A 15,049-nucleotide genomic window follows, 5' to 3' on the forward strand; every position below is an offset into this window, starting at 1 on the left:
AGTTCACCATCTTACTGAATGGTAGCTACTATACCAACAAGATAAATGAAAAATGGTGTTGAAGAGAATTAGATTATGAAGATAAACAAAAGAGTGAGTAATATCAAAACAGTGAGGGTTTGTGAGTGGGAAGTGTTACCAATACAATAGAAATGTGTCCATAAAATGCAAAAGCTACCTAGAAAAGACTGACTAAAATATCTGGATTTTTTAGTCTCCCCCTGGCATTGGTTATGAGTCATGAAATCTACAGATTGCACATAGGTAGAATAAGAAAAGTGAATACTTGGTGGTAAAAATATGAGGGTCTTTGCTTCATTAGCGAATCAAAACAGAAGTGAAGGATGGAATTCATGGTTTAATTTGTCATATCAAAGTCATTTCTTCAAAAATATTAGCAAGTACATTTAAAAATTGTTTTAGATGTTCAGCCCCCTGTGACACACTTTAGGTGGATGGCATTACATAATTCTTTGGGTTGTCTCTAGATCTGTTCCTTAGTTTAGATGACTTCAGAGTCATGGTTGAATATTTAGCCCAATGAACTTATAGATCGTGACTAGATGTTATCTTACCATACATTTCTCAATCTAAATCTGTCAAATGTGACAAATCACAAAATGTCAGCATCTTCCTCTTAAACACGCAGCAGGATCCTTTCAGAATTTTAATTATCCATGTATTTTTTTAAAAACTAAACTTCCATACTAGAAATTTCGCAAAGGATTCTTTAGTTCTACTGCTTCCTGTTATTTTTGCATAACAATCACTGTTGCCTGAACTGACACAATTCATTCGAATCCCACCACACATTGGCTGTTGTCATTATCCATTTCTTCCCTCTTCTTTTTGTATCTCTTGGATGGGAAATTGCAAACAAAGATGTCAATGTTATAAAACCACACTGACATTAAACATCCTTATCTTCTGAGATCCCACTTAAGTCTTGGGTTTTATTGCTAAACATGTTTAAAAATAACAACTTTATTATTTTGGGGTTCTCATTAGTTCATCATTATATGCTTTTATTTCCCATGTACTTCTTGAATGACTGAGTCACTGTTTTTAATAAGAGAAACATACACATTTTTGGGGGGGGGAAGGAAAAGTTTTTTATTTTTGAATTTCATATTTCAAGATTAGATCATAATTTTATGAACTTGTCCTTTAGTATACTAAGTATTTTGATTTGGGCAATATCTGGTCTGAACTTAATTGAGGAAATACAAATTGGTAATTTTACTTATAGGCACTGAAAAGTAACTTTCTGTTTGGGCTAATCCTGGGTCACACTTAAATCAAAATCATCACTTTTATGATTTGATAAAGACAAAATGAATCTTTGGGTTTAAAAAAAATCAGAGAATCTTGCCTCATCTTACATCTCTTCTTAAAAAACAGGAAATGTCTTGGCAGCTTAAAGCCTTTCAATATAAAAACTTAATGCAACAGATTCACTTTGTATTGGTTACAGTCACACCAATTACATCGATACACTGGCACTTAAGCACAAGGACAATTTTTTGAAAACTGGAGACCTTTAAAATTAGGCCATAGTATAAAAACAGTTCATAGTCTTATTCACCAGCAAATTCACACTAAAAATAAGTTGCTTTTTGCATAATAAAGGCCAGGAAAACTTTACATATGTTACAAGCTTATTACATGTATTTACATGGTACACAACTCCCTGCTTCAAACAAGCTTTGTAGGATGCTACTGAATAAAAATATAAAAGATTTGGTATATGCATGCCTATCCAGTGCATAAGAAATGACCACTATACTATGTACTTCACCTCATTCCAACAAGAGGCAGCTATTTGAAAAGATGCCTGCAGTGTTTTAGGGTTTGTATGTTTCCTAGAACATGTAAATGAACTGTGCGCCTTGTTTGCAGCCTTTATATCTTAGCTAGATGCTTACTAATTTCCTCTTGTTTTCCTACTAGACAATAAAAAGCTGGTTACTGTTCTCCATATCTAAGCTTGAATTTGGTTAGCAAAACTACCAAGTAGCATTAGCTACTTAAATTATCATGACACTATTATAATATAGTGTACATAGGACATAAATCAGATGTCTGCTTATAGTTGTAAATTAGTTTTATAAAAATTATCTAAAGTCCAACCAACTGATGGCTACATATGAACATCACAAAATTTAAAATTAATACTTAGATTTAAACCTGTACTTTAAGTAGGGTTTTAAGTTGAAATGTCATTATTTCCTTATCTGAAGGGTTCAATGAAACAGGAACCCAGTGGCTTGGTGGCTTGGGGAGAACACTTGGTGAGGGTGGTTCACTAAATTTGGCTCCAGCATAGTTCTGGTTGGCCTGAGACTTAAAAAGCAAGCTTGGACTTGTTAAGCTACCATTCCAATTTGGGTCATTAGAAAGACTCTTGTTCTTTCCCCCATTCTGCATGGCGTGCCATGCAGCTGTTGATGGACTGTATCCATGTCCTCTTTCTTTTTTCTTATGAACGATCTTCATCTGGGAATTCTGATCCTTGGTCTTTTGTCTGTTGTGTTGTTGTTGGCTCTTACTAACATTTCTAGATTGAGGGGCTGGAACGTTATACCTCTCTCCACCACCCATCTTGAGCTTCTTTGTCACCTTTCAGTCTGCTTCTCAGATTGCAGGATCTCCACTACTTGTCCTCTTCCTTGCTGCCAAGCCCAGGATAAGAGATGTTGCTTTCTGCTAGATCCTTTCCTTTGTCTCAATACATAAGTTTTCATGAGCCAATTTGCTGATTTCAGCCTAGGAGCTGAGGCCAACATCGAGTCTCCTCAGCACACAAGTTTGAGAGAAGTCCTAGCGACTTCGAGTTCAGGCGGTGGCGGCGACTCCCTCTCGACCTCCAAACCTCCCTCCCTTAACAGGGAGAAACGATTCACGGATCAAACACTGTCCACGAGCAACTCACAGAGCACAGTTCGTCTTCGACCCCATACACATTTTTCATCATACAAATTCAGTCCCAAAACAAGACAAAAAGTTAACTTAATTTCTGAAATAAATGGCAGAAATTGTGTATATTTGTGTGAAGCAGAGCAACAGAAAACAGATGAAAGGACTCTCAAAATTAAAACTCTCCCAACTCCAAGAAAATTTCTCTCATTCCATGACTTTAAATTTCATCATACAACAATGCCATTTTTATTTTGGGGGGAATTTACATTCTTTTTCTGCAATAGCTGTGCTGCTGTTTGTCTATGTCAAGGCTACACAAGAATTCTTTTGGCTCCACGCCCATCTGCTGTCTTTTGCTGTCAATTTGCTTGTTGCAAGCAATTGCCATCTGATATTAGGGTAAGATTGAAAAACAAGGTTTTGGGTTAATTTTTGAGTAGATTTTCTACCAGCAATTCTTAAAGGAAACATGAACATAAAGGTGAAAGCTGGACAATGTATTTATTGGCAAACACTGCCTCTAGGTAGCTATTTTCTGACTTCAATGGGGATGTATACTATTACAAAGGCAAGAATGGGAAGAGCAAAACTAAAAATCTACTATTTTGGGATTTAAAAACTGTTTTTGTTGGACAAAAGAAAAACAGAAATGCCTGCTTTGCTGTGGCTCCTGCAAATCAGAAACGCCTTCTTCACAGTCCTTGCATACTGATTTAAAAATTTTTCCCCTAGTGGTTTCATTTTATTTATATACTGGAGTTATGAGTCAAGCTAATTTTTCAAGGAAAACAACTTCATGGATGCCAACATATTTGATGTAGGTAAAGCCAAAATTGGGCACTCGGCACCTGAGCCCTTTCTGATGAGGTGGAAATAGAAATTTCCTGCAGAAATTTTGTGCCCTTGGGTCATAATTTGCAAGCCAATATAGTAGGCCATGGTGAAAATCAAATTAGTTCCAAAAAAGGACATTATAATTATTTTTGAAATATTTCTTTTTTTGTAAAGTCAATTAATTTTAGGGGATGTTATGGTTAACATGAAATATCAGGTTCCTCCATACTGGGTTTACATTGTTGTTGAGGGATATGTTTGCTATTAAATGAGTTAATTAACTATATGTGGCTATGACCGAGAGAAGTATTCTTTATCATAACTGCTTGCTTTTCAAATGCATGAAGAAGGAAATTTAAATTCAGGTATGATAGAGTTCTCTGCTTAAGTACAGTCTCACAGATATCTGGACAGCTTAGGCTCCACTAAGCCTTGGACAATCTTGACAGGTCATCTGAAATAAATAAGCAACAGAGCAAATCACGTGAAGAAAGAAAGAGCCAAGTTAGAAATACGTGCCATCAGTGTCGGTCAATGATGGAGTGGGATGGCAAAGACAGAAATAGAGATGGAGACTGGGCACTATTTAGAAAGACTAACAGGCATTTAAAAGTTAAGAATTGGAGTTGGGAGATATATGAATGTGCAATACCCATGGTTAGATCCAATAAAAATCTCTGCTTGATTCACAGTTATGACTAATATAGCATATAGAACTAGTGACCAAATACCATCCCCTTATGAATTCTTGGGTCAAAAAATGGATGATAATCCCATGAAACTCTCTGCAAAAAAAACTATGAATGAAAAATAATTTACAGAAAACTCATTCCAAATTGCAAATTGAAATTCTAAGTTTTACAGGGGAACCCCTTTTAAAAAACAGATGCAATATGCCTGGTTTAGTAGCTATCAATACTATTAGAAACCAATAACACAACAATTGGAAGGTTTGACTACATGTTCATCACATGATGATCCCATGACCACCTGCATGTAAATGGCACTGATTGAACCTAGTGAGTCAAATTTTTAAAAAGTAAGTAAATGAATAATTATATAAGAATGACTGGATTTGGGAGACAGATGTAGGGAGTTCTTGGAAGAGCTAGAGGGCAGGAATGAGGCATGGATGTGGTAAGAACACAGTGTATGCATGTGTGACATTTTTAAAGACAAAACTAAGGCCACCTAAGAGGAAACTCAGAGTCAGGTGCTACATAAAGACATTTTTGAAAGTGAGTGCCAATATCTGTGTGGTAGAGGAAAGTGGCCCTTTGAATGTACTGCTAGGTCAGAGTAAAGTGAAGCAGAGCAGGACCTTTTCCAAAGTGTCTGCCCTGTAACACAGAACTCTGCCTCTAAGATCAGTGTGTTGAAGAGGCTCTCCTCCTCTAGCTGACTGTATCTATCCGTTCTCCCCTCCCCACCAGCGTTAACTGCTTAGTCTGCTCTGTTGCCTATTAGACATCTAGGTGTCTTCTCTACTTAGAACCTTCAGTTTGCCTTGAAAGTTCTTAGTATATTTTTCCAGATAATCTAAGTTAATAATATTTGTTCCTCTTCAAACATCTTTAATTTATCTGCAACATAATATGTATAGTACAAAATCATTTCTTAAAGGTTTTGTAAATAGATATAATTGAATATTGAATAATTGAAATAATCTCTGAAGGCTCTATCTGTTTTCTCAATAACATATAGGGCAACTTAATTAGAAATACCCCACAACATAATGCTGGTTCTTTAGAATTTTGCTATAAATTATATGCTGAATTGAGGTTTATACTTATCTCTATCTTTAAGGCAGGAGAAGAAAACAAGAAATATTCACAAATATTCAACGGGAAATTACCAAGGGTGAATAAGAAAATTTGAAAGAGACATTTACGAAATAACCCAAATTCGTCTTTCTTCAAGATGTACATATACATCTAAATGTTTATTTTCATGCTAGAAATACCTAAATAAATAATCTTTTATTTAAAATGATAACAATGGTTCAGACATGGTGGAACATGGCTTTAATCCCAGCACTTCAGAGGCAGAAACTGGTGAATCTCTGTGAGTTGCGAGTCCAGCCTGGTCTACATAGCAAGTTCCAGGTAAACCAGGGATCTGTAGAGATACCCAATCTCAAAAAATAATCAGTAAGAACAACATAAAAGGTAATATTGATATTGTTTAATGAGATCTAGATCAAGATTTTATGCTATGGCATTCTGGGTAGCGGGCATATATCTGGATTAGTTATCTGTATCAATATAGTTGGGTGGAATTGCAGTTTATAGGTTGTTTATATATAAAATTACTTCTATAATTGCAATGAAGTATCAGAAAGAACATATTCATTGTTTCTTACAACCGCTCAACATTATTCAAGCCAGAGTTTGTTCATACTATAATCATTAAGAAATTAAAATGCATTTTCAAATTAAAAAAACTTGGAGTTTTAATGAACTGATGGTTGAAATGATATAAATTCTTCATGTGCTATTATCATTCAGATACATATGTATTATATAATTTATACGCGTATAGTATACATGCATGTTCAAAGACACACATGTGCACATGTGTACTGGGAGGTCAGAGGAAAACCTTAGTTGTCATTTTTAATATCTCATTTGAGACTGCCTCTCTTAAATAGGCAGACTCACAAGCCATGAGACTTCTAGACTTGGGCCTGCTCTATCTCCTAATTGCTAAATCTAGAATTAAAAGGTCTTCCAGATTTTCATCATTTCTAGAGATTAGACTACCCCCAATGCCCGCAAGGCAAGCCCTATACAGCAGAGCTATCTCCCCAGCCTGCCTTTCACATACCCACATTAAGTATCTAATTTCACAATGCTTTCTAAAGCAGATGGATGTTTGGATGGTGGTAAGTTTCTAATTTTCCAAACTCATAGATATCCACCTGTCTCTGCCTCATGATTGCTAGAATTAAAGATACAAGACACACTGGTATTTTAAAAATCAAACCTCCGAGCTACGTTCCCCCAAATCCTAGAAGTTTCTTAGCATTTGAAGTTAGTCCTGTTACTTGTTTTACTATAGTATTGTCAATTTGTCCCATATGATATTTGAAATAATATTTTTTCAGTTATTCAGTCCAATCCTGAGAGGTAATCACAATACATGAGAGAGGATAAAGTGGATATGAAAACGAAAGAACACAAATGCTTTCCTAAACAGGTTCATATGCTTCCACCGATTCATCAGACCTGCTTATATAAGGAGTCCTTAATTTAATTAAACGATTTGGGTTAATTAACTTCCAACCACTGATCTTGAATATTAATTAACAAGAAAGCAGACTTATATTAAAAATATCCAGGGCCATGTGAAATTAATTCAAAATCTATATATTTGCATTTTCCCTCATTATCCGATTCTTTACAATACATTGCTCAGATAGACATCATCAGCACAAGATCAGGTGTTCCCACGATTGTTTAAATGATTTCATACACTACGTGAAGAATGACACTAACAACTGCACAGCACATTTAATGTCTAATGACAGACTTCCAGAGACACTTGCAGATAATTTCTCATTACTGATATGTAGTACACTGTATCGTACACGGCAGCTAGATGCTATAGTGCCGTGTCATATCGTGATAGAGAACAATTTGTGGGAGAAAGAAAGAGAAACAAATTTTCAAATTTTCATCCCAGAATTCAAAGAATCTGGTAATGTAAATTTGCAGGAGTGATACATGAAGTTCGTTTCTATGTGCTAATTTATTTATTTTAAAAGTCACCGAACTTCTATGAGGTACAAGATACTATGTCAGTCACTAGAAATTTAAAAAAAAAAATGAGTAAGTTATTGTCCTTAATAGGCAACAGATTCTAAAAGGAGGAAAATTTTGAAAAGAAGCCTGGGCAATAGGATGATTTATGACTAACATAGAAAATTATTAATGATACAGAGAGCATGCAAAGGTAAAACAGGGGGAGGTGATATTACTTAGTTGAGGAGGAAACATGTCAGGAGAGGTTGCAGAAATGGTTATACTTGGATAGGATCCTCCATACCCTGGGCAAAGGATGAGGGGGGAAGGGGAAACTGTGGTTGGAATGTAAGATAAGAAAATAGATAGATAGATAGATAGATAGATAGATAGATAGATAGATAGATAGATAGATAGATAGATAGATCATAGACCGGCATCCCAAACACAGACTTTCCCAGATGAGGTGAGCAATCTTCTCACCTGCTTGATTATAAATATTGATTTATCCTCAAAAAACAAACAAAACCCAAAATTAGGATCTTAATATTCACATATTACCAGTCTTTACCTGCTGGAAGGGTTTGTTAAGCTAGATGTTTGTTTCCATTAAAAAATGAGAGAAGTAATCTATATACTAGATTTTTAGGTCTTTACATAAATATCATGAAATATTAGCAGACTCCAACAAACATGAAATATACTATCTTAACATTCGTTACCTATAATCAAAGTCACAATAATTTGCTTGCCATATGGATACTTTATCTTGAATTGCAACATTTTGTGAGAATTTACTTAATTAAAGGAAAACGAGATATTACCTATAATTGTGTAAAGTACTTGGCTCTCACTCGTTCTCATTTGAAGAATGTGTAAATCACGCAACAGAAGAGCGTCACCTTTGGGTCTTCACGTCCTTGAAAACAGAGACAGGAAATGTATGACTGAGAAGAGCAGAAAAGTAATGCTGCCTCAGCAAGATGCATAAGGATGTGGAGAATTGGTATTGTAACACACAGTGTACACACTGCTAAGTGTGTGCAGCCACAGTGCTAACAAAAATTTAATCCAAGTTAACATTTCTCGTTAAAGAACATGAAACAGGCAGAGGTAACATACCGAAAAACCCAGCACCAAGAAGGCTGAAACAGGAAGGCTAGGGGTATGAAGACAGCCTGAATTACAAGTCAAATAGAGACCGTGTCTGAAGACCAGAAGGGGAAATTAAAATGGAAATTTTGTATAATGTATATGTTGGCTCTCTATTTTAGATGCATGTAATTATGACATATCTGTCTATTTCTTTAAATTAGACTACAAAAATACCATCATCTCATTTTGTAACTTCTCTTCCTGTTTTTTGCAGCTAAGTTTAAGGTACCTCTAAAAGGAAACAGCAAAAGTACTGTATCTGCTTGGCATGTGGGATTTTCAAAGGGCCACACAGTAGGTCAGCATTGTCTTAGACACCTGATAGACAAAAGAGCCGTGACAGTCCTTCTAACGGATGGTCTTGAACAGCTAGAGAGACTCTTGGAAACAACAAATATGAACATATTGCACCTTCCATAAACTGCAACTCAAAAGGTATTAGGCAAGCAAATCAACTCTAAAGCCAGTCAATGACATAGCAGAAACCGTCAGCAGCATTTGTCATCGTTGTAACTTCTTAGATAAAATATCAAACCCACAAGCCATGAAGGAAACAAGTGATGAGCTGTGCCTCCATAAAACCAAAAACTTCTCTGTGAAAGGCATTCTCAAGAAGATTGGAAGACGGTGAACTGAGTGGGAGAAAAGCTTGGGAAATGTACCCAGTAAAGGGCTATAATCTGAAATACATAAATGACACTAACCACAACCTGATTAGAAAACAGGCAATATTATACAGCTTGACTCCTCACCAAGGATGACATAAGGGTGGCGCAATGTCACAAGTCACTGGAAAACTACACATTAAATCAGCTTAATTTAAACCTGTGCCTGGAAACCCCAGCAGCTTTGTCCATTGTCATTTAGCATTCCCTGAGCATGAGAGTGGATAGCTAAGTGGAGGTTCTCCCAAGCAAGGGGTATTATTCCTTTATGTGGACATGTATAGTATATTATCTTTCTATTAGAAGCCACCAGTACAAAATAGTTCCTGAATCTCTCTCCCTGGCATAGCTTCATAGACATTTTTATATAAATGCTATACTGTTCAAGAGAACAAGTTTAGCATGTCACCTCTTCTATACACTCTTCTTTATCTATCTTCACATTTAGTGCCAGTGATTTTTACTAATAACTGCTCTGTGACGTCATGAATGCCTCCTGGTTTGCCTGCATGCTGCTTAGGAATATGTGTGTGCATACAAATTTAAAACCACTTAAGTTTTATTAATTTAATTGTGTGTATGTTCATATGGGAGGGGGGATGTGCACATGAGTGTAGGAGCACATAGAAATCAGAGGTGGTGGGTCCCTCAGAGCCGAAAGCTACTGGGAGCTGCCTGAAGTAGGTTTGGAGAGCCAAACTCTAAGTCTCTGGAAGGGCAGTGTCTTAGCTAAAGTTTCTATTGCTGAAATGAAATACTACGACCATCAAGGAAGTTGGAGAGAAAAGGATTTCTTTGCCTTACACTTCTATATTGTTAAAGGAAGTCAGGACAAGAACTCAAAGAGGACAGAAACCTGGAGGCAGGAGCTGATGTAGAGGCCATGGAAGGGCGCTGCTTATTGGCTTGCTTGATCCATCTTAGTTTTCTTATAGAGCCTGCTTTGTTATAGAACCCAGGACCATCAGACCAGGGATGCCATCACCCACAATAGGCTGGGCTCTCTCCTATCAATCACTAATGAAGAACAGCCCGATCTTATGAAGGCATTTTCTTAATTGAGGTTCTCTCATCTCAGGTGACTTTAGCTTGCATCAAGCTGAAAAAAAAAAATCTCTCCAGCATAGGCAGTAAATACTCAACTGCTGAGCCATCTCTCCAGACCCCATGTGTACATTTTTTAGAGTGCAGAGCCCCTTAGAAGGTTCAGACTGCTAGCTTTCCCTTTACAGTCCACGTCACAAATCTTGCACCAGTTAAACAGTTTGCAGCCTCAAAGCAAAATAGTTTTCTCTCACTCATTCAGAAAAATTCTAATACACTTAGTATTTGTTTTGTAAATAGACATTGTGAGGTTCTTGTGTGCACATTGTTTCCTGGGCTTTTCATCCCTTTTTTACCACTGAAGTATAAGAACTACCAATCCTCCTTCCCGGGTTATATGTCCTGACCCTGTGCTTCTCCATTCTTCAGTTCCTAGACTTCTGAACTATCTGTTCTTCCGGGAGCTGTTTCCATTGTAAGCCTGCAGCCTGGCTGTCGGCTAGCACTCTCGTTTTACCCTATCTGTCCTAACCTCACTGTGTCCTGAATCTCAGGATACTTTATTCTTTTGTTCTGTATATATCAATTCTAAAGATGTTACTATTTTCTCTTACGAAGACTCAATTCCTTTCAGGACTTTATGGGTAATTGTGCTTTTGTAATTCAGTATTTTCTTTCCCATCTTGAGTTCAACGCTGCCTTTTTTCTCATGCTTTGTTTTCCACATTCCTCCTGCTGCCCTGTAACTTGCCTGAGTGTTCCAGGAAAAAATGAAGAGAGTGACTCATGTTGTCCTGCTGAGTTACTACTGCTTTGCAAAGAATGAAGAGAATATAACTTGAAGGTACTGACTTCAAGAGGGGCAAAACAGTTCACTAAATCTTGGTAAAAGACTGAGCCCTCACATGGGCTTACACGTGCTAAGCATAAACTCTATCACCAAGCTAATCCCAAGATCCTTTTAGATTTTGATTCAGGTATAAAAGAATGAAGGAATGAATGATGCTCAAATGAGGCAGAGACTCCATGGTCAATTGATCTCTCCTGCCCTTGTCGCTGTCCCAGCCCTGACCACGTTCAGTGCCTTGTGTGTCAAAGCATCTGTGCTTCAACTGTGCATCACCAGGGCAATATCTTGCTCCACTCACTCTTACCCACCAACTCACTTTATATGTCATGTTTTCAAAAAATCTATTGATAGTTATCATCTGCTCATCATTACATCATTTATGCTCTGTTTGATATTATTGGTTTATTCTTTTTATTATTGTTAATAAATAACAATGGGGTTTGAAAGGGAGAAAAGGTAAACATATCAACTCTTTAGTAACAATTCATGTAAGTATCTCTAAAATTAATTTTAGTATTCTTGTTTTGAATGAGAAAATGAGTATGCATAAATCTTACTTCTGTATATAATTTTCTATTATAAAAACAAACTTCCTTCTATTAACTTTACTTTATTCCTAAAAGTGATTCACACCAAAATATCTTACTTTTAAAGTGACATTTGAAATTCAATGAGCATAACTTTTAAATAGAGATAAGTAAGGATTCAATTGGTATTCAACTTAATTCACCAAGAAATCTTCCATAACACCTTTGAACTGATATATTTAATTAGAAGATAATCGTGCAATATAAAAATCAAACCATACTAAAAAATTATTTAAAAAGTATTTTTCCAGATGAATCTAGACTACCTTAGGCATGATATGTAATGGTGGAGTTTTAGCTTGTGTTTATTACCACAAACTTCATCGATCAGATTGGTAGACTACCAAAAATTAATTGATTAATTATTATATAAACACATATAGCTGCTTTATTTCTTAAATAAAGGCAGGTCAAAATATGTCACCACAAAGTCAGTTTAAATTAGCTGTACACAGCCTATAATTTGTTATGGAGATATGAAAAATGATTTGGAGTAATGAATTTCTCATCTAACTAATCAAGTTTATTTTCTAAACTCTGAAGAAGTCATTAATTTGCCTTGTTATGATAATCTATCTGAATGGGGCTTTTCAGAACTCCCTAAATGGCCACTAATGACTTTGAATATAAAAAAAAATCCTCTCATGTTTCATGCATTCCTACTTTTACTTTCATTAATCATTGCCGATTCATTGAGGCACTGTTATTTTTCAGCGCCTGAGCATAACTGTAGGCCTGAGGAGTTTTTTTTTCCAGAAAGGAGAGCATGGATAAAGATATCCTCCCTTCCAACAGGCATGGGGCAAGAGCTGATGAAAGGGCTTGTCACATCAAGATGACTCAAGTTCTCCTAAGAGTTAAACATACAATAGATGTGCTACCACTGAACACTAAAGGATGCATTAATTAATTATGTATACATCTTATTAATACTTTGAATAGTGTTTTTGGCTAAGCTTCCTGACAAAAAAGTGAACCATACATACATATAAAGATATATAGATGATAGAGTTATAACATATATAGATATATAAACACATGCATGCATACATGTACATATGCCATATATAGATATATATACCTATATATGTGACACATATATGTGAGATGTGTATATTCATATATGCTTTGTGTACTATATGTGTACATGCATGCATATATAAAATTATTAACTATTTATTAGTCTTTTGACTTATTTATTAGTGTCCGGAAGCTTCTAACAAGTTTATCATCTGAAACTTCCATCTCTACTTTATGGGGAGAATATATTGAAGGAGTGTGACAATACAGGGCAGAGCTGGTGACAGGAAAGAATGGAGGAGAGAAATATCGCTGGGAGCTCCACAGTCACAGTGTGCTGAAGTAGAGCTTCCTGCACCTTACGAATTAGACAAAATTAGTACAGTGCTTGAGCCCAGACCCCACTCCTGGTAGGGGATTTGTTTATTTGTAGGTTTGCTTGTAATTTTTGTTCTTTCCCTCCCTTTTGCCCCTTTTTATTGAAAATAGATTCTTTTCTCATACAATGTTGCTGGAGAGAGGACTCACATATAATAAATACATCCTGATTATAGTTTCCCTTCACTTTGCTCCTCCCAATTCCTCCCCTTTCCCCTCCCCTCCATATCCTCTCTTTCTCTGTCTCCACTAGAAAAGACCAAGTTTCTAAGAGATAATAACTAAACAAGACTAAATAAAATGAGATAAAGGGAAACCATCACATCCAGCCTAAACAATGCAACTCAACATAAGTAAAAGAGTGCCAAAAGCAGGTACAAGAATCAGAGACTACTCTGTTACACAATTAAGGGTCTCATAAAAATACTAAACTAAAAGCTAAAATACATGCAGAGGGTCTGGTGCAGACCTGTGTAGGTCCTGTTTTGCTGCTTCATTCTCTGTGAGTTCATGTAAACCTTACATAGTTGATTCGGGATGTTCTCCGAGTGTCTTCTGCTCCCTCTGCCTCTTAGACTCTTTCTGCCTCCTCTTCCACAAGGCCCCCTGAGCTCTGAAGAAGGAGGAATTTGCTTTAGACATCCAATTAGACTCTATCCCTCAACTGTGTTTTATCTTAGACATTCTGACAGGTGTTAAGATGGAACCTCAGAGTAGTTTTGATCTGTATTTCCTTGATGGCTAAGGATGCTGAACATTTCTTTATGTATTTCTCAGACATTTGAGTTTCATCCATTGGGAATTCTCCATTTAGGTCTGTACCTTGTATTTTTTTAAATAGGATTATCGTTGGTTTATTTATTATAGGGTTTCCTGTAGCATTGACAGTCCTAATTTTAATACACCGTTGAGGCTAGCCTTGAATTCTGGATTCGCCTTCCATGCAAATCCTGAGACGAATTCCCATACCTTGCTCAAAAGGTTTAAAAATAAATAAATAAAGATTATTGTGAACATGTTTTACATAGGGAAAACAAAAGCCTCAGAAAAACAAAACAAACTGCCACAGGTTTTTCTGTGTAAAGACGGATTCTCAAGGCAAATGATAGCATTTTATTCATTTCCTCGGCAATGTTATCACTACATGGGAGTTAACGGTTTGTGAAATCAGAAGGTAGCGATATCTCTGTGGATCTAGCTCGTAAGCAACAAAACATAGGCCCAGATACAGGGAAATGATAAACACCTGGAGATATTATAATTATGGAATTGTGTGACTGCTTCCTGGGGAAGAATAGTAATCATCTCTTCACATCAGCGAAGGCACTAGTGACAGACAGAAGAACCACTTTGAGGGAGAAGTAGTTTGGTGAACCCTGAGTTGAACAAGGGTAATTCTCAGGAGCATGATTTAAAGGGCTAGTGGTGGGAATGTGGCACCCTTCTGAGATATGACAGAACTGAAGAAAGCATTTCTCTTTGCTTCCTAGCAACCACACTACTAAGAACTCTTCCAGGAGAAGTGGGGACTGTGGAGTCCACCCCATTTCCATGAGGGACTGGTAGTGGATCCATACTTATGCAGATCTCCTGGGCAGTCACAAGAGTTTTAGAAGTGAAAGGGACCATGGCTCTTGCCAGAGAAATATGTTGTGTAATAATATGTCTCTAAATGCTGGGCAGGGTGGTGGCACAGGCCTTTAATCCCAGCATTTGGGAGGCAGGCAAAGACAGGCAAATCTCCTTGAGTTTGAGGCCAGCCTGGGCTACAGAGCAAGTGCCAAAACAGGCTCCAAAGCCTGTTGTGTTGTCTTGCAATGTGTCTATCACCATTAATCTATCTTTAATTTGTCT

The 15,049-nt window shown here is 36.6% G+C and overlaps 1 protein-coding gene across 1 annotated transcript; it reads right to left on the reverse strand.

The window, feature by feature from the left end:
• Nucleotides 1-2,086: 2,086 nt before the first annotated feature.
• On the reverse strand, nt 2,087-2,948 carry LOC148119156 (proline-rich nuclear receptor coactivator 2-like). The gene has a single exon (XM_087898190.1). The coding sequence runs from the start codon at nt 2,599-2,601 to the stop codon at nt 2,182-2,184; it is 420 nt and encodes a 139-aa protein (XP_087754316.1). The 5' UTR covers nt 2,602-2,948; the 3' UTR covers nt 2,087-2,181.
• Between the last annotated feature and the right edge of the window lie 12,101 nt (nt 2,949-15,049).

Source organism: Myodes glareolus, chromosome 18, assembly GCF_982192425.1.
Source record: "Myodes glareolus chromosome 18, mMyoGla1.1, whole genome shotgun sequence".
Lineage (NCBI taxonomy): Eukaryota > Metazoa > Chordata > Mammalia > Rodentia > Cricetidae > Myodes > Myodes glareolus.